General features: G+C 39.8%; 2 protein-coding genes across 2 annotated transcripts in view; one reads left to right on the forward strand and one right to left on the reverse strand.

Moving 5' to 3' along the window:
* The first annotated feature begins 293 nt into the window (after nucleotides 1-293).
* On the forward strand, nucleotides 294-15,874 carry ehd3 (EH-domain containing 3). The gene is made up of 8 exons (XM_079338429.1): nucleotides 294-1,602; nucleotides 5,908-6,084; nucleotides 7,041-7,138; nucleotides 11,293-11,434; nucleotides 11,592-11,691; nucleotides 12,097-12,267; nucleotides 13,516-13,680; nucleotides 13,769-15,874. The coding sequence occupies exons 1-8, from the start codon at nucleotides 1,379-1,381 to the stop codon at nucleotides 14,294-14,296; spliced, it is 1,605 nt and encodes a 534-aa protein (XP_079194555.1). The 5' UTR covers nucleotides 294-1,378; the 3' UTR covers nucleotides 14,297-15,874.
* A 2,257-nt stretch (nucleotides 15,875-18,131) lies between these two features.
* The window catches only part of stx7l (syntaxin 7-like), a 280,516-nt gene continuing 277,604 nt past the window's right edge, over nucleotides 18,132-21,043 (reverse strand). Inside the window, exon 11 of the transcript XR_013781179.1 lies at nucleotides 18,132-18,145. The gene's annotated coding sequence lies outside the window, so the exon portion shown is untranslated. The remainder of the gene's footprint in view (nucleotides 18,146-21,043) is intronic.

Raw genomic sequence — 21,043 nt, forward strand, 5'->3', positions numbered from 1 at the left:
GGGAATAGAGACTTCTGTTGGTCAAACACTCATAATGACAAGTACTTTAAAATCCCAGCTATAGAGATAAACGTCATAAAATCAAATTTAGCCATGCAGTAGAAAAATGCATCTTAAAAGTAGGCTACAGCCTACTGAAGGATCTTTTCCTGAGGGTCCTCCACGTCTACAGCTAAATATGTAGAATTAGACTGCTTCATTTTAACGACACTATCACAGGTCATTCAGAATATCTAGATGTGTAGGTTAGATAGACTGCGAAAAGGCTGTACCATTAGGTGGCGCCTTTTCGTTAAACAGAAGGGCCTCATCGTCTCGCCTCATCCGTCATGGCGTCGTCCTTCCCGGCTTCAGCTCTAGCATCACTGGGCGGGACCGCGGTGGGCCGGACTGCCAGCCTTTGGGCACTTCCGCCGGGCTCGGGTTTCCTCCGACTCGGCATTTAAATTGAGCTGCAGGACATCAGCTGCTGCTACATTCAGCGCTGTGCTGTGACAGAGAATAACCCGTGATGCTAGTTCAACAGGCTACTCGTTATTTTTGACACGAATGCGACATAAATAATTGTCGGTGTGGAGCAGAGCTGCGGTGTTTAGTGGACAGAAGAGCGGGATAGAGTGAACAATAACGGCGCCTCCTCTCTGACAGCAGCGCGGTGCATCATAGCTGGGATTCCTCTGCAAGCTGCTGGACGATATATTGAATAGCGGAAACGTGATTTTGGGAGTGAGCAGCATGAATTAGGCTTCTTTGGACAGCATTTGTTTACTTAAAAAAGATAAGTAAACAAAAACAAAGTTATTGAATGTGGTAGGTTTTATTTTGGCCCAGGAGCTTCAGTGGCCTGGACCTGAGAGGACCGATAGACTCAATGATGAATGTGTTGAAGGGTCCATTTTAAATTTACTCAAAAAGACATAAATATTGTTTTCTTACATGTTAGCCATTGGTAGAGACATTATTTAGAAAAAAGCCTGAATTTGGACTGAATATAACTTTGGGCTGAACGTCAATATTATCAATAACAACAACGGTCACCATTCATTCAGTGTGGCAGGACAGACTGAATAACTTAAACTTTTATGTCCTTCGGTGTTAAATGCGAGATAAAATATCTTTTAATTTAAAAAAAACAATCTTTAAAGGTATTTCCAAAACATTAAACTGAATTGGGACCTGAAGAAAACAACATTATAACTAGTTTTTAGTTATAGCTTGACCTTAATTAGGTCAGACTTGCTCTCCATATTGTTTTGAAAAGAATTTGCATGTAAAGCTTTTCGTCTCATCTCTCTAGGGCAAAGTAAACAAAAGCAGCTTTAGCCAGTTTCACTGTTTTGTAGCTTAAATACTCCCGATCAACAAACATTCAGTAACAATGTTCAGCTGGCTCGGATCCGATGACAGGAGGAAGGAGCCTGAAGTCTTTCAGACTGTCAGTGAAGGACTTAAGAAGCTCTACAAAACCAAACTCCTGCCGCTGGAGGAGAGCTACAAGTTCCATGAGTTCCACTCTCCAGCTCTGGAGGATGCAGATTTTGACAACAAGCCCATGGTCCTACTGGTGGGGCAGTATTCTACTGGCAAGACCAGCTTTATTCGGTGAGAAAAACAAAAAAAGCATTTACACTTAACCTGCAACCATAATCCTGTAGAGTTTGATTTGAAAGAGGGGACTCACACACAAACACATGAGGCAGGGGGCCACCCAAAAAAAGATAGATAGGAAGAGGCTGACACACCCATACTGACTTCACTGTGTTTCTGCTTCACCAGTGGGTCATGACACACATTGCCTTAAAAAAAAACAATACAATGAAATAAAAAACAGATGAAAGTAAAAAAGAAGAACGTTTTCTCAATCACAAACCAGAAGCCGGACTACTTGGTGCCACGCCTCTGTCAGCTTTAATGAGTCCCTAAAAAGTTTTATGTGACTGAACACATACATATACAAACTTAAACAACCCTGCCCATGACTAAAGTGTTCCTCGAAGTGTGTGTGCATGGGTATATGCTGGTGTAGAAGATATGAGTGACAGATGGGGTGTGTTGTTTGGACATAAAGAACAACATCTGTCTTTGTTCAGATCTTTTAAAGGTCAGAATAAACTCTGTTAAAAGAAGTGTGAATACTTTTTATAACCCATAGAGACAGAATGTCTGTGTCATTTTGGACGAGGGTGGAAAAATCAGATGGTGCTTCTGTTTAAGTCCTATTTCTGCATTCAGTAGTTTTAAAATAGACATTTAAAATATAAAAAATAAAAGTTATTTGAGAGCTCATGATCTGGAATTTCTCTTTTAGTGTGCATGTATGCGTTACAGCAGGACATAACAGCTGGGTGTGAAGGCTGCTGTTAACATCTTCCCCCTCGTGCACACACACACACACACACACACACACACACACACACACACACACGCGCACACGCACACAGACACACACACACGCAGGCACAAGTGCAGAGCATAATTAGTGGGTAAGCCTTTGAAAGCCTGAGAGAGGATGCTGTTTGTGACTTCCTGTAGTCAGAGGACAGTGCAGACATCCCTGCTCCCTCTTCTTCCTTTCGTTTCTGACTAACACCGCAGACATGTAGCAGTCAGACGCAGAATGTCAAATCTGCTGAGTAACCTGGGGTCAGGGCTGCTGCGCTCGCTGCATCTTTTATTTCATATCACATGGTTTAACGCTGAATGTCGGAGCAGTGCTGGCCTTTTTCCTCTCCAATAATAACGAAAAGGTGAAGTAGAGATTGCTACTTGTGTGGCAGCTTAAAGAAAGAGAAATGGATGTGGTGTAATTTTAGTCTCTTCTCTGGCAGACATTCAGAGTTCAGTCATTTGAGTCTGTCTTCATTACAGGGCTGAAATTGATTGATTTTCTTTCTTTTCTTTTTTTTTGGTCTAATATTTCCTGTGATACAAAAACATGACCCAGGCATGACCATCCAACAGGCTGGAGGAGTCTGGCACCGTGTAGTTCCTAAAGCAAATCTTTGCTGGTCTATTGTTGGAGAGAATTAAAGAGCATTTCAATGTAAACAGCTCCACTGGAACTACAACTTTGGTCTTTGTTGTCATTTTCCCTGCATTCTCAAAGTATCTTTAAGATGCACAACATAAGGGAGTGAATTTCAAAGCCTAAGTCTTTCAAAGAGAACAGTAGAGCATGTTATGGATATGGAATTCAGGGCCCTCACCTTTTGTTTAATTGGAGCAAGAGTTTCCAGGATGATCTGTTATGATTGCAGTATTTTTGTCATGACACATTTCAAGGACTGTACGACATATGCTGAGTACTGCCGATTCCTGAGAAATCCTCTGTCAGCATCTGTTTAAACAGAACTTGTACAACAGTCAACATACAGCCAACTCAACTGAATTTAAAGAGTGTAAACTTAACAATGTGTCCATACAAAAACTATTATTGAGCTCCTGGGAAAAACCAGGGTTTGGGAAAATATGTTTAGCTATGTGTATGAAAAAAAACAAAACCTAAATATGACATAGACATTCAGTATTCAATAAAATCGACACACTATTGTAAAAAAAATTGTGTTGTAGGCATGTGTCACGATTTTTAGATATTCAAATAGTCACTCATTTATGAAAACAAAACAACAAAGTTCCTATTTCATCTTAAAAAGCTGTTGTCTTTACTGGCGCCATGTTGTCATGCAGCACCACCTCCAGGCTGTCTTGAGAGCATCTGCTAGCTATTTGCTAACTGCATTTTATTTACAAATCGGTTATATCAGGTGACACAGCACTATTGTTACTGGTTGCAGAGATGCTAAGAGCCTATCCTGGCTTCTCTTAATACATTTTGTAACCATACCATGTTGTTTATGATCAAAAACAAACAATACAAACAAGTGCTGTTGCACAACCTCCCATCAGAGCCACACTCACACAGACTGATTTGCAGAGAGATGGCTCTACCAGGCACTGTTGGCTCCCCTGACAAGGTGTGTGTGTGTGTGTGTGTGTGTGTGTGTGTGTGACTATGTGGAGAAGATGTGAAAGTCAACCGACCTCACATCTGGTAGCGGTTAAAATGCACACAAATCCCACCATCTCATACTTGAGATTTATGATCCCTTCAGTTGCAAGTGTTTTGCCTGAATCCATTTTTTTATGGCCTGTGCTCATGTTGTCTTGGCTGAAATTCAACAGAAACACACTAATCTTCATTTGGATCACTTACTTAGCAGATAAGGATTCAACCGATGGTACCTCAAACATTTTAGAGTTAAAAGTCAGCAGTGTTGCCATGGTAACGATAACAGGTGAGGTCATAAGTTTGCATTTGTTGGGTTGGACATAAAACCTATTTGAAGTGAAAAATATGAACCCACATGAATTCTGGAACATTTATTGAAGGTCTTGTTTTAAAACGTGCACTGTCAAAACCAAACGTGCATAAAGTGTAGCGTTTGCTTGTCTGTGCCTTTAACCTGCTTGACCTGAGTCAGCTGTTTTTCATCATCAGTAAAACAAAACAAAAGTGTGACATGCTTGTAAATTTGACCATTCCTCTTGTCAGCACTGGAAGAGCTCAACCAAATTCTTCTACACATTTGTCTTCTTGGTCTGGTCTGTGCTCTAAGAGAAACATACTCAAAACTAGCAAAGATGTTATAGATAGATAGATAGATAGATAGATAGATAGATAGATACTTTATTGATCCCGAGGGAAATTCACTTTGTACTTACAAATAACCTATTCCAATACTGAAGCTGAGGTGTATCTGATTCTGAGACTCCCTCTGTTACTTGTTTGATGTTGTCACATGACACGTTTACCTGTAACCCATTGATATTCTGGGGGTCTTATGAGTTATGGTAACGGATCAGTTTATTGACTCACACATTTGCACATTACTCAATACCAGATACTGAATGTTAGGCACTGGCCCTGCTCTGTTTCTTTCTTTGTAAATTGAAATGCAAATGAGCTGTCTGACCACACCCATCTCTGGAAGGACTTGGGTGACTCGGGCTTTCCATCGCTCCATGTCCTACCTTTTACATTGCGCACACTCAAAGCGCAGAACAAACACCTGTAGGAGTATCACCCACCGGGGCAGGGGTTACTACCCTTTGTGATGTCACAAAGGGAAAATCTCCATATATTTTGTTTGAAGCTTTCTGAAAAGTGGTACAGGCAGAAGACAGAGGATGAACCTTTCTCATAATTAGGGAGTTTGTAAACAGACTCGGGACAAATATTTGTGTTATGTCGTCTTCTTGACTCTAGCAGAAATGTCCTGAAATACTCCAGGAGGAGAAGTATATGTGAACACAAGCAGGCAGATTTTTCACTCAGACTTTACCCAGAGTTTCTCCTGCCAGACTCTTAGTATTTTTTCTGCAGCAGGTCCGAGTGGGCTGACGTGACAAAACAGCAGGATATTCTCTGGAGAGTTTAGCTCTAGCCAATAGGAGGGGGAGTGACGTTTTTATACTGTTACTGCTGCACGGTGCATAGACTGCGTTACACGTTCTCTTCGTCACTATGTTGTTCTCCACTCTTTTGTTGATGCTGTCATCCTGATGGACTACACATAGCATTGATAAAGGCAAATATAGTCTTTATCGCATCTTGTAGAGGTCTCTCTACATTTTTACAAAACTTGCACATGGTCTTTGGAGTGAAAAGTTGAAAACATAAAACATTGGTGAATCAAAACATCTTTCCTTGACTAAAATCTTTAAAAGTGGATATCTTTAAAAGCCATAATAAACTCAAACCTCGTTATTATGTTTAATGATCTCAGGTTTCCTCCTTCGTGATGATAATTCCTACTATGAAGGCACCACTGTAAGGTTCACTGATCAAAAACAACTCGTCTCCAACTTTGTTATGTTTAACGCCATGTCATTCCATCTCCTCTACAGCTACCTGTTGGAGCAGGATTTTCCCGGAATGCGGATCGGCCCTGAACCCACCACAGATTCCTTTATCGCAGTGATGCACGGCGACACAGAAGGTGTCATCCCTGGCAACGCTTTGGTGGTTGATCCCAAGAAGCCCTTCAGAAAGCTGAATGCATTTGGAAATGCATTCCTCAACAGGTACACACACACACACACACACACACACACACACACACACACACACACACAGTATAAAACAGTGGATGTAATACAGTGATGGCAGATACTGTCAGATGTCTTTTTGGGTGTGTTCATGCTGAAAATATGAAGTGATGTAAGAGGTAAAGTATGTTAACGTAGAGGGGGAAACACTGAGAAAGAGCATGGAGAAGAAAGAAGGAGTGAGTACCAGTGAGAAGCCACACCAGAGCTCTACATTCCTGCTTGATTGAATTTCCCTCTGCTCACTGGTCAGGCCTTCTCTCTTGGCTGTGTGTGTGTGTGTGTGTGTGTGTGTGTGTGTGTGTGTGTGTGTGTGTGTGTGTGTGTGTGTGTGTGTGTGTGTGTGTGTGTGTGTGTGTGTGTGTGTGTGTGTGTGTGTGTGTGTGTGTGTGTGTGTGTGTGTGTGTGTGTGTGTGTGTGTGTGTGTGTGTGTGTGTGTGTGTGTGTGTGTGTGTGTGTGTGTGTGTGTGTGTGTGTGTGTGTGTGTGTGTGTGTGTGTGTGTGTGTGTGTGTATCTGTATGTGTGTGTGAGAGAGAGAGAGACACAGGCAGGCATCTCTGCAGAGTCATCCTTCTGGAAAAGGTAAAAAGGAAAAACAGCAGAAAAAAAAGTATTTCTATTGCTCTAGCTGTGGTGACCTCCTTGGGGAGGCCCAGCGCTGCTGAAAGGAGACAGAAAGAGTCACTGACTGTCTCCTTGGGGGGATTATGGGGTTCACAGCGAGGACGCCCGCTAACCTGTTAGTATTGATACAGCTGCAGACGAACAGCAGAGGCAGAGGAGAAGAGAGACTGAGGAAAAAGTCTTATGTGGGACAATGTTTGTTATTAAACCATTTTACACTTCTGTCAGCTTTCTTTTAACTCTCCTCTCTTCTCATTGTGTGCATGTGTGTTCTCCCTCTCCCGACGTGTGTGTGTGTGTGTTCTAGGTTTGTGTGTGCCCAGCTGCCTAACCCAGTACTGGAAAGCATCAGCGTGATTGACACACCAGGGATCCTGTCAGGGGAAAAACAGAGAATTAGCCGAGGTCAGAAACAGACTAATAACACTCACGTTTATTTCTCTGTGTTTATGTGGACGAGTGTGTTTGTGAATCCGGGTCCGTTCATTGGACTCATTCAGCCACAGCCCCCCTTGTCCCACTGAACTCGGAACAAGCATGTCAGCATTTCCTTTGGTGGACTGTGTGTTTTTTTTAGGTTTTAGCTGTCAGGAGGATTATGGCTTATTCATTTCAAAGAACAGGAAGCATTGACAAAAAAAACCTCTCTGTCCCTCAAACACATGCAGGCACACAACGAACATTGTTTACATATTAAACTTATAGGGTGACTTGACATCTGCACATATGGAAAGATGCGTGGAGTTACACGTATTTAATATGTTTTTACCTTTGATTCATCTACATAGTGCAATAAAAAAAAGAGGTGTTGTCTGGATTGGGTGAGGAGAAAAGATTGGTTGGTACCTTTACAAAGCAAACTATAACAAGACCAAGGCAAACAGACTGATAACATTTAAACCAATCCAGCCCCTGTTACATGTGAACGTTTTCCTGCTCTCCTCTGGACGTTTTTTTTACTGCACTGAGGCTTCAACCTCTCTGAAGGTATTTAATTGATCACTATTAATGCCATGTATTCAGTACCTTTACTGGAATCTTGAATGTCTTCCAGTTCATGATTTTGAACTTTAAGCTTCCATTGAAAAGAGGACATTTAACATTGGGAGATTTTCTGTCAATTCTTAAGTAAAGAGAGGAAGCCATCTTTAAAAAAAAAAAAAAAAAAAGTGCCTTGTTGATAATAAGACACATGTCATTCTTAAATTTAAACATGACATTTTTTTTAAACCTCCCAGCATCCCCTTGGTCATGTGATGCGTTCATCATGTTGAACCACTTGCACCTAACTTTTTAGAAAAGACTAAGATAACCAAGAATAATGGAATGATAGTTCAGACAACAATAATTTGACGGACAAAACGATACCAGAGGAAAGTTCTACAGACACCTTTTTTTTAATTTTAGCGATTTGATTGGCTTACCCCTTTGCACTGATATCAGGTCATTGGAAGTCTTTACTACACTAATTGAAGCATGTTTTTATCCAATTGTGAAAAGAACAAAAACCATTTCACTGAATCGACTGTCATGTGTGTGACCAGCAGAGAGATCGCAGCAGTGAAAATGAAGTAGCAGAATAAGAAAGGTTTTGGTGTGAAAGGCTCACAGGAATTTCTCCCACCTTTCCTTACTCTTTGATATGTGTCCGGCGAGGCTGGAATTCCCAAAGCTAAAAGCTGGCATTGCCATACCAACAGCTAAGAGTAACAAAAGAGCAGGAAGAATTAAAGGACAGTCTTTCCCACATTCACTCCCCCCTTCTCTCTTCATCCATCTTTGAACTTCTGAAAATGTTTCCTTCCCTGTTTGCCCTACACTCCCTCGTTTTGTTTGCTCTCAACTAAAACAAACCAGCCTGAAGTTAAACCTGTACTGTTTGATTTTTTTCTTATGCAGATTATGCCTCACTAGGATGCATTTCTGATGGTGGTAAACTAAAACTGTAACAACGAAATGATCAGAATCAGTCGATTAGAGGTTAGTCAAAAAGACCTGGATTTCATTCTGAAGGAGTGATTTCCTTGATTACAGTACATGCTAATGTTATTCTGTTTGATAACATATCCCCATCCCAAGCCCTTCTGTTTGTCTAAAGTCCTCTTTATACATCTAAAGTGTTATGTGATAAAACAGATGAACATACTGGTGTAGTTGTGAAGAAAGAAGAAGAAGCATCTTGTGGTCACTGAGTTCAACACATGACTTCATAGTAGGGTTGGGTCTGGATTCATCTTTGTCGTGCAAACCTTAATTACTGTAGCTTTGCTGTTGAGGATCAACAGAAAGTCAATGTGCTGTCAGCACAAACTGGATCTCACATTTAGATAACTAATGGAGGTGATGAAATGAGGACAGACCCTCAGCACTTCTCCTCCACTTTCTGTTTGTTTAGTTCAATTCTCTGAACATGTTGTCAAACCAAATACACAGCACATTGAGGTGTGACCCTGCTATTGTCTGTTAGATATAAAACAAATAGAGGCAAACATTAACTTCTCTTGACTCAGCACAGCTGTGTTGTCTCTGGGGAATGTGTGTGTGTGTTTAGGGTAATTTGTCTTTTGTATATTCACTGTTCATTTCCTTAAGTTCATCATATTCCATCCTTGTGTTTTTTGCATGTTCTGTTGATTTTTCTGTTTTGTGTCATTTTGCTGTTCTTTCACCCTGAGGTATTGTTTGTATTTCTGTGTTTGTGTGTGCACCCAGATGAGGACTTGTCAGGCTATAGCTGCCTACATAGATGTCCTTATGGAGGTACTGATGGTGAAAACCCGGCAATCAGCCAACTGCAAAGAAAAAACTAATTCAAGCGATACTTTGGAGAATTAATGGACGGTTACATTTTCTTCACTTGGCTCTTGTCGAACGGTTTGGGGAAAATACCTTCTCAGTGAGACGACTGAATAGTTTAGCCATATGGATCACATGGAACAAATAAAAAACAGTGTCTGCCCCTTTCAGTTTCTGTTCATGAGAAGGTTTCAGTTAGGAAGACATTTCAGATGTTGTAAGGATTTATTTTAGTGACCCTTTTAGAAAATACCATGTTCTTTTCCCATTCAGTGATCCTGTGAACTTTTTTTCTTTACCAAATGTTTGTAGGACATTCATGTTCCCCAGAGTCAGCACTTTCTAAATATGCAGCACTACTCAAGTGCCAACCCCAGGCCTGAAGATAGCCGCTCAGAATGTACCCATATTATTAACGATCCCCATCCTATAAAATACCCCTTCATGCTTTCAGGGATAATAACAATGACAGAACAGTGAAGCTATTTTGAGAGTCATGATTTTCCCCAAGCCAAGTGAAAAGTGCCTAACGTGAAGAGTAATCCCCTTAAATTCAGAATATCAAGGTATCTTTCTCTTAATGCTTCATGACTTTGCTTAAAGCAGCAGCGCACCCGTCTGTCTCCTCTCAGGTCATGATGTTCATGACAGGAAGACACAGTGCTGTTCTTAAAGAATGGGATTTATATACTAATGGTGGCTAAAGTTTCTCACATTCATGAGGAAGTGAATGATGAATCAGCAGCAATTTCAGGAAAACAAGATGTTAAAGATTTTATTTACTGGGTTTTTTTTTGTTTTTTTTAATGGAGGGATGAGAAACGGTGCAGCCACAGTAGCAAACGCAGCTTTATGTATGTATACATCTCATATTGAGATATGCAGTCTTGACAGTGCAGATTTTTCTTTTCAAATGAGAAACTTTCATTGTATTAACACTTATTTAATGCTCTACCTTCCTACTACCACTCAGCGACGAACGAGAGCTGATACTCTAACTTCTCACTCTGCATCCTTCTGTGTTGTTTTGGAAATGAAAGCTCACTAATCTGAGGTTGCATCCTTTTGTTCTTTGTTCCCCTTTCATACACTGTGGAGGTAAGAGTGTCTGTCCTTGAGTAGGACGGAAAGTCAAAGGAGGAAATGATGTGCTTCTGCTGACAGCTTTAATCACTCATTCATTTATTCAGGCATTATGGAGGAATGTGAGGCGGCACTTACACATTCATGCACTTAAAGCTTCAGTCGTTCATTTAAAGGCTCTTGAACAGCTCTTTTCTTTTACTACATTTAAACAAAAGAAAGAAAAAAGAAGATGAAGAAATATCAATGGTGTCTGCTCTCCCCTCTAATTGTTCGCTTACATAAATCCACTTAGTTGAAGCCTGGCAGGACCGCCTCCGTCTGTAAACACATTCTTTTCTCTCAGCATGTTGTAATACGGGCGTCCTTCATATTGCCTCTTCCATGACCTTAAGCCAGTCTAATGGTTTTCTCTTGGGAATATTGCAACACAAAAGTTCAGGTCACAGATTAAACACAGTGGTGATCATGTATCATCATAAAGACTCAAACTGTGTAGTGTGGGCAGTTCACCAGCAAGGACACATATGGCATGGGAGCTAAAAAAAACAAGTAGTAAAAGCATACAGATTGAAAATGTATGTTTGGTTACATTTTCTATCAACCATCATCTAAAATCCTAATTTCACTGTTTTTTTCTTCTTCTTGTTTCTGGATTCTCTCATCCTCGTCCTCCTCAGGTTATGACTTTGCTGCAGTCTTGGAGTGGTTCGCAGAGCGAGTGGACAGGATCATATTACTGTTTGACGCCCACAAACTGGACATCTCTGATGAGTTCTCAGAGGTGATAAAGGCCTTAAAGAACCACGAAGACAAGATCAGGTACTACAGGATTACTTGACTCACAGACGTATTAAATCTTAGAGAACAGAGACATGATAAGGCCTCTTCTCTGCTTGTGTATGTCAACACCGTTTAACGAGTTTTACTTTCAATCGGTTAAAGTCTGTGTGTTCTCTTGTCTATTTTTTGACACCAGAGTTGTGCTGAACAAGGCTGACCAGATAGAGACCCAGCAGTTGATGAGAGTGTACGGCGCCCTGATGTGGTCGCTGGGGAAAATAGTCAACACGCCCGAGGTAAGCTGAGAGAATGATGTGTAAAAACAGATAATGGGTCTTGGAAGTGTTGTGTGTGTGGGGCTAGAAAATCAAAAGTCAGAGTGTGTGACATATAGTAATGGCAAGTTGTGTGAACATACAGAAAATATATAATAAAAAAATATGGAGATGCATAAATAGTGGAAACAGAGCAGCTTCTTCAAGCCTTCCTTTGGTTTGTTGTGAAAAACACAAACTATACATTTTAGAAAAGGAAAAGTGACTTTATTTTAGGCCTAAACAATGTTCTTCTAACTGGTCCTAAGTGGTCAGTACATTATGCACGAGTTAAATGAGCTGACATTGGAGGACTTGCCATGATATGTCCTCTTTTATCGCGTGTTACCCTCATTTGATGATTCCGTCCATCTCCCTCTCTGACAGGTGATCCGTGTCTACATCGGCTCCTTCTGGTCCCACCCGCTGCTGATTCCAGAAAACAGGAAGCTGTTCGAAGCAGAGGAACAGGATTTATTCAAGGACATTCAGTCTTTACCTAGGAATGCCGCCCTCAGAAAACTCAACGATCTAATAAAGAGGGCCAGACTAGCTAAGGTACGGTACACATGAACAGGTGTGTATGTGTGTGTGTGTGTTTCCTATTCTTCTTCCCGTCTCTACTCGATGTCCCCACCCTGTCCAGCTGGTAACCTTGACAGAAAAGGCTCATCCCTGTCACAGTGCGTATAGAAGCAGACAAATGTGGCGTTTCTCCTCTCATTGAATTACTTCCTGTTTCCTTCCCTGGAATAGGAAGTCAGGTATGAGAGGCGACGGTCCGCTGTCGGTTGTAGCTCGAGGAAACAAACTGAGTAATGAGCGCAGATTTCCTGTTTGACATCGGATAGTGTGTGTTTTTATGAGGAGCCTCAAGGACTCGATGTGGTCTCAGGTCAACACACTTGTTCGTCACCACAGCAACAGAACAAATACGCCATCATTAGTTTGTGTTGAGTGTCAAAAACAAATGTCAACAAAGACTGAGATTAACTGTATGATTCATCTTAACAAAGAATTGTTTAGTGTCCCCAGACGAAAGGATTGCAACACACGAGATCTCATTAGGTTTCATTTGAAACATTTCTCAAAAGTTCCATTGAATCATTCAGTTTAAAAACATTAAATTAAGGTTAACAACTGGGCAATGATAATCCTTAGTCTCAGCAAAGTTTGTCAGCAAATCTGTTATCCAGTCTGAAATGTATTGTCCAGCTGTATCTTATCTCCAGTGGTGCCATTTCAGTCTTTGAGCATCAAAACATCGACCCATCAGACGGCTCTATATGTGCAACAACTTCCTTCTGAGGAGATCATATTTATTAAGGGACTTAAAGAAAACTTTTTTTTTTGTCCCATGTTTATGTTTCGCTGAGAGTTAAAGTTTATGACAGGCCCAGATTTGGATATTTTGCTAAATGTAGTTGACAAATGATAGTTTGTGTTTAGTGGTGGAGTCAGCCATTCCATTGCTCAATTCAAATGTAATATACAGTACATACATATATACAGTACATACATACATACATACAGTACATGAGAATTTGTAGGAAATGCTTAATGTGTGTCGTGGCAGAAAACGTCCAAGTAATAAAGAAAAATGAGACAGATTTGCCTTGGTTCCAGCATAGTTGCATAAGTGTTTAAAGATGGCCGACTCTACTGGCGAGCACAAGCCATGTTCAACGCATTAAACACAAAAGTCTTTTGGGATTACCACATAAACTAGAAGAACTTTAGGAATAATCACTGAGACTTGTAAGCTTTCAGTTGGCGACATAAGCATCTTTGATTTTCACTCTGCAGGTCCATGCTTACATCATCAGCTCGCTGAAGAAAGATATGCCCTCTGTGTTCGGGAAGGAGAACAAGAAGAAAGAACTGATCGCCAGCCTGGGAGATATTTACAAACGAATAGAAAGAGAGCATCAGATATCTCCTGGAGATTTTCCGAATCTAAAGAAGATGCAGGTAAGATGGGGAAAAGACTTTCAAATTAAGATTTAGGAGTTTTAACAGACGTGTAGCTTATTTTGTTTTCTGGATTTTCCTCTTCCAGGACCAACTCCAAGCTCAGGATCTCAACAAATTCCAGCCTCTGAAGCTCAAACTCTTGGAGGCAGTGGATGACATGCTGGCCAATGATATTGCTGGTTTAATGGTCCTGGTCCGCCAAGAGGAAAACCAGCGTCCCAACGCAGTCGTGAAGGGTGGTGCATTCGATGGCACTTTGAACGGCCCGTTCGGACACGGGTATGGCGAAGGGGCTGGCGAAGGCATCGACGAAGCAGAGTGGGTTGTTGCACGGGACAAACCTGCTTATGACGAGATCTTCTACACGTTATCTCCTGTCAACGGGAAGGTCACAGGAGCTAACGCCAAGAGGGAGATGGTGAAGTCAAAACTGCCCAACACAGTCCTGGGAAAGATCTGGAAGCTGGCAGATATCGATAAGGATGGGATGCTGGATGATGAAGAGTTTGCATTGGCCAATCATCTGATTAAAGTGAAACTGGAGGGACATGAACTGCCATCAGACCTGCCTTCACACCTGGTGCCTCCTTCCAAGAGAAAAATACCTGAGTAAATGTTAGATTATATAACCAGCCCCCGAAGCCTGTAAGTAGACCCCCCTCCTCCACCCAGAGAAAAATATCTGCATTAGAATATTCATGTAGCATTATAGCAAAATAAATTACACTTCCACTTTCCTTAGCTTTGTTGCTGGCACCTCTGCATTTCAGTCTGTCAGCCTTTCCTTCAAGTGAAAAATATTAAAGCAAACATTCAGTTACATTCGGATGAAAATCAAGTCAGTGGATGCTTAGTGAAGGACACCATTGCTAAAAAAAAAAAAAAAAAAAAAAAAAGCTTGTAGCTGAGTAGATCTGGGTCCTAATAAGTCAAACTGTTCGCCTGATGTCCTGGTTGTTTATTTTAGGGCGGGCAGATTAAGAGTAGTTAGGCTCGACAGAGAGATGATAGGACATATGATACGGCGTTCAGAAAAAGGTTAAAAGGAAGAAACACTGGAATAGAGTAAAATGTGAGTAGCTTCAAACTACTTGAAGCAAATCGAGGCGATGAAGAAATAAAGAGAGAGAATAAAGCTTATTTTTCAATTTAATAGGATCCCCTTTATGAACAGTAGCATCTGGACGGACTGCGATAAAGAGGAAAAAAAAATGTCTTTCTCTCGCGGCAGACGAACAGAATGACAAGTGCTTTGCTTCTTTTTAACAATTCTAAATATCATAAACCTGATCTGAAATACTGTGACGAATGATGATTTAAAAAAAAAAAAAATCATTGGTTGTTGTTTGGGTGAGTGTACCAACATCCTCCATATTTGAAGGTGTAACGTTCACAGTTCTGCGTGGGCACATCCTTATTATTGTAATGGATATGATCACATGTATGTTTTATTGTTTGTAACATTAAGTCTTAAGCATTACACATGCTACTGAGGTGAAAGTATTGCAGTATGTATCTAATCTCATCTGACCATATAGTGAACACAGACGTGTGCTTATTTTGTTATGCTAACAAAAAGCTAATGGAGACATTTTCTTATGTTTTTGAATGGAATTGGGCTTTTAACTGTTTCACGTGTTTAAATTGTTGACGTGTTATATGTGTAATCTCTTTTCACAATGTTGCTCATTAACTGTAGCATCATGCCAGTATGTATAACTGTATATAAGCTTCATGTTAGGATCATTTCTGGAGTTAAGCAGGGACAATTACTAATACCAAACTAACTAGATTTTAGTCACAGCTACAGAATCAACAGAAATATTTCCAGCTTATGGCTCCTCCCTGGGTCTGCACACTGTTACTGTGAATCAACTGTACATACTGAAGATTGTTTGCATTCCATGAACACAGGTTGGGAAATCATGTGCTTCATCTTTGGCGCTTTGCTAGTTTGGAATTTATAGACGAACAACATCTGACCAACGAGCATGACATGGGATGCTTATATTCTCTTCAAAACAAAGTCCTTCAGATAAACAAGTCGTCTTCATACTTCTCACTGATTACATCATGAAGTGCTGTGAACTGGGAGATACTGGTGTTGTTTCTGTTGTAAGATGGATTTGCATTGCAAAATCCGTGCTCGACTGTCAACAGTGCAAACGTGTATTAAAACATATCTACTCTCCTTTGTGGTTTGTTTTATTATTCCATTAGAAGTCATTCAAGTAGCAATTACCTATTTTTCATTTTTGGTATTTTTCAAATCACAGCTAAACAAGATTAGTTACAACATGCAAAATGAAACTAACCCTGAATGAGGACAGGTTGGAATTAAGTTGAAAATGAGCTATGCTAGTAGTAGTAGGAAGGAAATAGTCCTTTAATGTTTAATCGTTGGATTTTTCTTAGAGAAAAGCATTAAGTCATGTTTTTACTGCTAAAAGGCACACCATCAATTTGATAACATCTTGAATGTCTATAGACTAAAGATTTGCTCTCGGCATATATAGATTTGCTCTCGGCATATATAGATATATGCCGAGAGCAAATCATGAACTAAGGTGAATATTGTTCTTTCCTAAATAAATAAAATAACTTGATAACTGTTTAATGTTCATTTTCTATTCTCAGTATTCAATTACAGAAAACACTTGACTTCGATGTTTTTCCTCTCAGAGACATTTTAAGGGGGGGAGGTTGCAGATTATATTCAGTGGGGAAAACAGGGAATTCCTTCATGCTATTACTCAAGAGGCTCTTTCTTATCTGGGTTCAGTTTAAGGAGGTAATGTTACAGAAAGCCAATGCGTTTGGCTTCAACTGCATCATGAACGTTTTCTTTCAATGTCCCTTTAAAACGTTCTTCTCTGTGTTTACATACTGTAAGAGCATCCTATCCTAATCTTTGTCCAGAGTCACTGACATTGAGCACAACAACCGCTAAAAATGGCAGCAAAGAAAGCATGAAATATAAGATTCTGCTCATTTTTGTATTATCCAGGGATTTCTTTATGTATGTGAATTGGCGTGTGTGTGAAGCAGGAAGTCATCGCATCCCCTCAGACTGTGTGACTCGGGTCTACACATGCAGAAAGGCACACACGCACGCACACACACACACGCACGCACGCGCGCGCACACACACGGACAGATGAAGTCGTCTCTCCTCTCACGCAGGAAGTCGTGTTCATGTTAGTTACTTCCCACTGTCCCACCTTGACCTTTACTCACTGACACGCAAATGTTCAAAAACAGATACACACCCTACACACACACATCCTACATTATACACTGAAGCTCATTTGTTTATGTTTTCTGATCATTCATTTGTTAAAATTACAACATAATAATAGATTATTGGAAAAAGATGACCTACAAAAGGTTTTAGTACACTTTTTAACATTTTGAAATAATTTGAAGCACAACAACTGTTAGAGAATTTAGTGGACCACCCAAATGCTTTTCAACAATTTTAACGGGAGAATGAACATAAAAGTTAAACACGGACAATAATACTATCTGAAAAAGAGTTTTACAGTTTCTAGTAAGTGTGAAAATGTAAAAGAGCGGATACAGTCTCTGTTTTAAGTGTCTAATCTCTTGAAGAGGACATAGACCAACCTTTCACTGGTTTGTCAATGGTTACACATGTTGAACGCATGTCAGCAGTGTGTGTGTGTCAGTATATGTGAATGATGGATGTGTGTGTTTTTCTGGAGAGGAGTGTATGAGGAAACTATAGATCACAATTGAACATATCCACCAGAAACACCAGGGAACTGTTATCTGAGAACACTGGGTGGGATTGATGAAAACACCCAAACATACACATACTGTGAACTTCAGACTAAAAACACTTTCAGAATACAACAAATAAACAAATATTTACCACGTAACTCGAGTATAAAGCATAAAGTTAAGTTAAAAGCAAGTTTAGTAAAAACAATGATTTAAGAAATACAATGTTTAAGTTGCCACCCTGTTGTGTAACTTTTTAAAGTTAAAACAATACAGACAGGAATACAAAATCCTATAGAGACTTTAATGTTCATAATTTCATATTAGAAGTTGTGTTGTGAAGTGTAACTAAATGCTTTCAGTTGTGTGTTTCTGAATACAAACTTCAAGGCCACTCCTGCATAAGTTGGTGCAACAGTTTGGTGATCCTAAGTGAAAGTCTGGACCTGGAGCGGGACAAATCTAACATATTATTAGAGAAGAAGTTGAGCGCATCATTCTCATCAAAGCCATTTTTAACTTTCTTTCTTTGACAATCTTGTCCAAAACAAATAAGAGAAAAACTATTATTCTTTACATTCTTAACTTCAGCTAAAATGAAAACATCCAGAAAGACAGCACATTGAGTTTGTTGGTCACCTTTACATTCACCTACCATTCAAATGTAACACTCGATACAACACTTCATGTCTTTTGGATGTGTTTCTTCACTGTTTCTCTTGTTCCAATGAGTTTAAGGTTTAGATCGAATCTAACAAATATAATTGTTTAAATGTCATAGTGTCTTTTCTCCCTATTTTCTTCACCTTCTTTATTCTTCTGTTCCTTCCATCTGTGGACAGATGTGTGGACTCTGTGACATCCAACGCTGTTGGACAACACCAGGATGACATTTCTTTTCACACTGCAGATCCATCCCTGCTGTGCAGGCAAGACTGACCAACCACTGACTTGATCTCCTAGCAGCTTCCAATCGGCAACCACCATCAAAGACCTTCTCTGAGGCATCAACCTGACTCATACACCAGAAGCTGAATACACTGACACATCCACTTGTGACAATCCCATCTATTAGAAGTCGGTGCGTGTTTCAGGGTGGAGTAGTCACAAGGTTTGGTCAAGTGGTGACACCCAACTGATAATTGCCCTCTAAATTTATAGTGACAGAAAGTTTGAGAAAAGGGCGTGAAAGTAACATCAATACAACTGGCCAACAAGGCCATTGTATTATTTTAAAAAATCACTTTGCTGAATGTTGCTTTTTTTAACAAATAGAATAAAAACATGAATTCACTTAGACCGTACTCCATACAGGTGACTGTCTGCGGTCATTGACAAAATTGTTCCTCTTAAATGACTTCCAGGATTCACTCAAAATGGAATCTATGAAATTGTTAGATCAATTTTACGATTTGAAAAAAATATGTTTGAGATTTTGTTGAATTTCTAAATGTAATATTAATCCACAAACTGATATCAGCTTTATTTACAGTCAAGTTTGAGTTTGAGATCAGCTGCTGGTCAAAGCTGTCAAAAAGAAATGACAAAGATTGACAGTTCACGTGTTGTATGACCTGGTGTCAGGTCAGCTGTTTCTCTAGTGTTTATATCCTGTGACTGGAGGAAACAACCAGTATGTAAAGTGTCTGTAGAAAAGTTACCCGAGTCCTGGTGGCCATTCCTTGAACCGCTTCCTGGCTAACACAGAGGCCATGGACAAGGTCAACATCCTGTCATTACACACACACACACATTCAAAAATAACATACAACTTCATGTACATTAATGTCAGTGTGCATTCCTCTTAAGTTTTTTAATTGTCTCATCAACTCTGTTTTGACAAAATCAGCCTGGTAAAGATCAAACTGCTAATATACTTGGCTATAAAATTCTGATTCTGATGGAAGATAAATCTTTATAAAGGTAATAAAAAAAGTCATATAAATTACATGTTTTGCAAAACTTTCTTTGCCTATTAAGTGATCCTCTATTTGCTCCTTTGGGTTGTTCTTTATCGTCCTCCCATGATCCCCTGCTGTTTCTTAATACTCATCACATTTTTAGAGTTGTTCAGGCACTCTCCTGCCTCTATGGGAACAAAACAACATAATTCACAACCTTGTGACACAATAAGATAAGACAACATGTCAGACTATTGTGATGCAACCTTTCCTCTAATGTATTTTAGTTTTCAACTAAAACGAGCTCCAGGATATTGCTGTTGGAGAATTTTAGATATCCTGATTTGATGTCAGAATGACACCCACCTTAAATATTTTAAATCTTTACGAGGCATTTTTTCATCTGTGTTTTCATCAGTACAGTGAAAGTGAGGTGTAGAAGTTGATTTTATTGTCAGCGCCAACCAAATCAGTGATGTGTCTGTAAGTCAGACAGTTTATGTATCATACCGCTATAATAAAGGCTCATGCAGAAGTATCATTTCTTCAGTCAATGCCAAATGTTGTTGATTGATGAGTGTATTTGTGTGTATGCATGTGAGTGGAAGTGTGTGAACGCACAACTTGCAGGAACAGAGTTTTCATCATAGTTATGTAACATTTATCTGAAAGTGTGATGCGCTGATATGTTATCGAGGAACATGTTGTATTCCAGGGTGAGCTGGCTCCAGAACGACTCAGCTGTAGACAGCAGAACTCGTTCATTTAGGCAACGACAGAAACATGCTTATTATTAATTCCACACCTTACTGAAGGGGGATATTAAGGGTTTTGAGAGTTCATGAGCCATATTAGGTACGTTAAGTAAACATGCCAGAGTGCAAATATGTTTGCGCAACTACTTAAAAAAACACGACACGCTCTGTTTTAGAAATATTTCTGATTCATTTTTTATTCTCATTATTTTCAGGTTGTCATAATTTGAACCTTTTGTGTATTTTTTTTATTCATCACTTCATGTTTTTGATTTACTCTGACTCATTTATTGGGTCCAGATTCACCTCTGGATCTTGTTTCTTACCATGAAGTTCTGCTCTTCTTGTGTTTAACGCCTGCTTTCATGGAGACTCTCACAGCCTGATATTTGGACACATTAGTCTGAATGTCTTAAATCTGTTTTCTTGTGCATGCGTGCAAAGCATGTTTCCTTGCAGACAGAGTATAGTCGCCCTGGAGAGGCAGCACGCCTTCAGAAGCAGGCAGCGCATCACTTGATGAATGAGCATCTGTTATCTGAACTGGTCACGGGCCAGGATGGGGAGAGAGGATATGCAGGAGAGGAGACGCTGCTTATTGTTTTGCAAAACATCTTCCTCTTTAACAGACAGACAGGATGGATTCCCAGAAAAGACAGAACCTAATATAAACGGAGTAATAAAAGACTGACATAACATTTGAAGTGAATCGTCTCGTAACATAAACACTTTCACACTTTTTTAAATTTTCTTCATTTTTGACAATTCTGATGAATGTGCTTTACAAATCAATTCGATCAAGAGCTCTGTGACTTCCATATTTGACTCAACTCATCTTCCCATTAGTGAGACTACAATGAGCTTTCAAATATTTATTTGAATTTAAATCAGCTGAATAGAAATACTTTGTATGAAACATCACATGGTGTTGATGCTGATCTTGTGATTGAAAATAATCCT

The sequence above is a fragment of the Symphodus melops genome (assembly GCF_947650265.1).
Source record: "Symphodus melops genome assembly, chromosome: 1".
Taxonomy (NCBI): Eukaryota; Metazoa; Chordata; class Actinopteri; order Labriformes; family Labridae; genus Symphodus; species Symphodus melops.

Excerpts from the sequence above, each read along its gene's own strand:
- ehd3 (XM_079338429.1), top strand. The coding sequence starts at position 1,379 with ATGTTCAGCTGGCTCGGATCCGATGACAGGAGGAAGGAGCCTGAAGTC. Across the intron at positions 11,435-11,591 it reads AACCACGAAGACAAGATCAG|AGTTGTGCTGAACAAGGCTG; the intron begins GTACTACAGGAT and ends TTTTGACACCAG. Across the intron at positions 11,692-12,096 it reads AAATAGTCAACACGCCCGAG|GTGATCCGTGTCTACATCGG; the intron begins GTAAGCTGAGAG and ends CCTCTCTGACAG.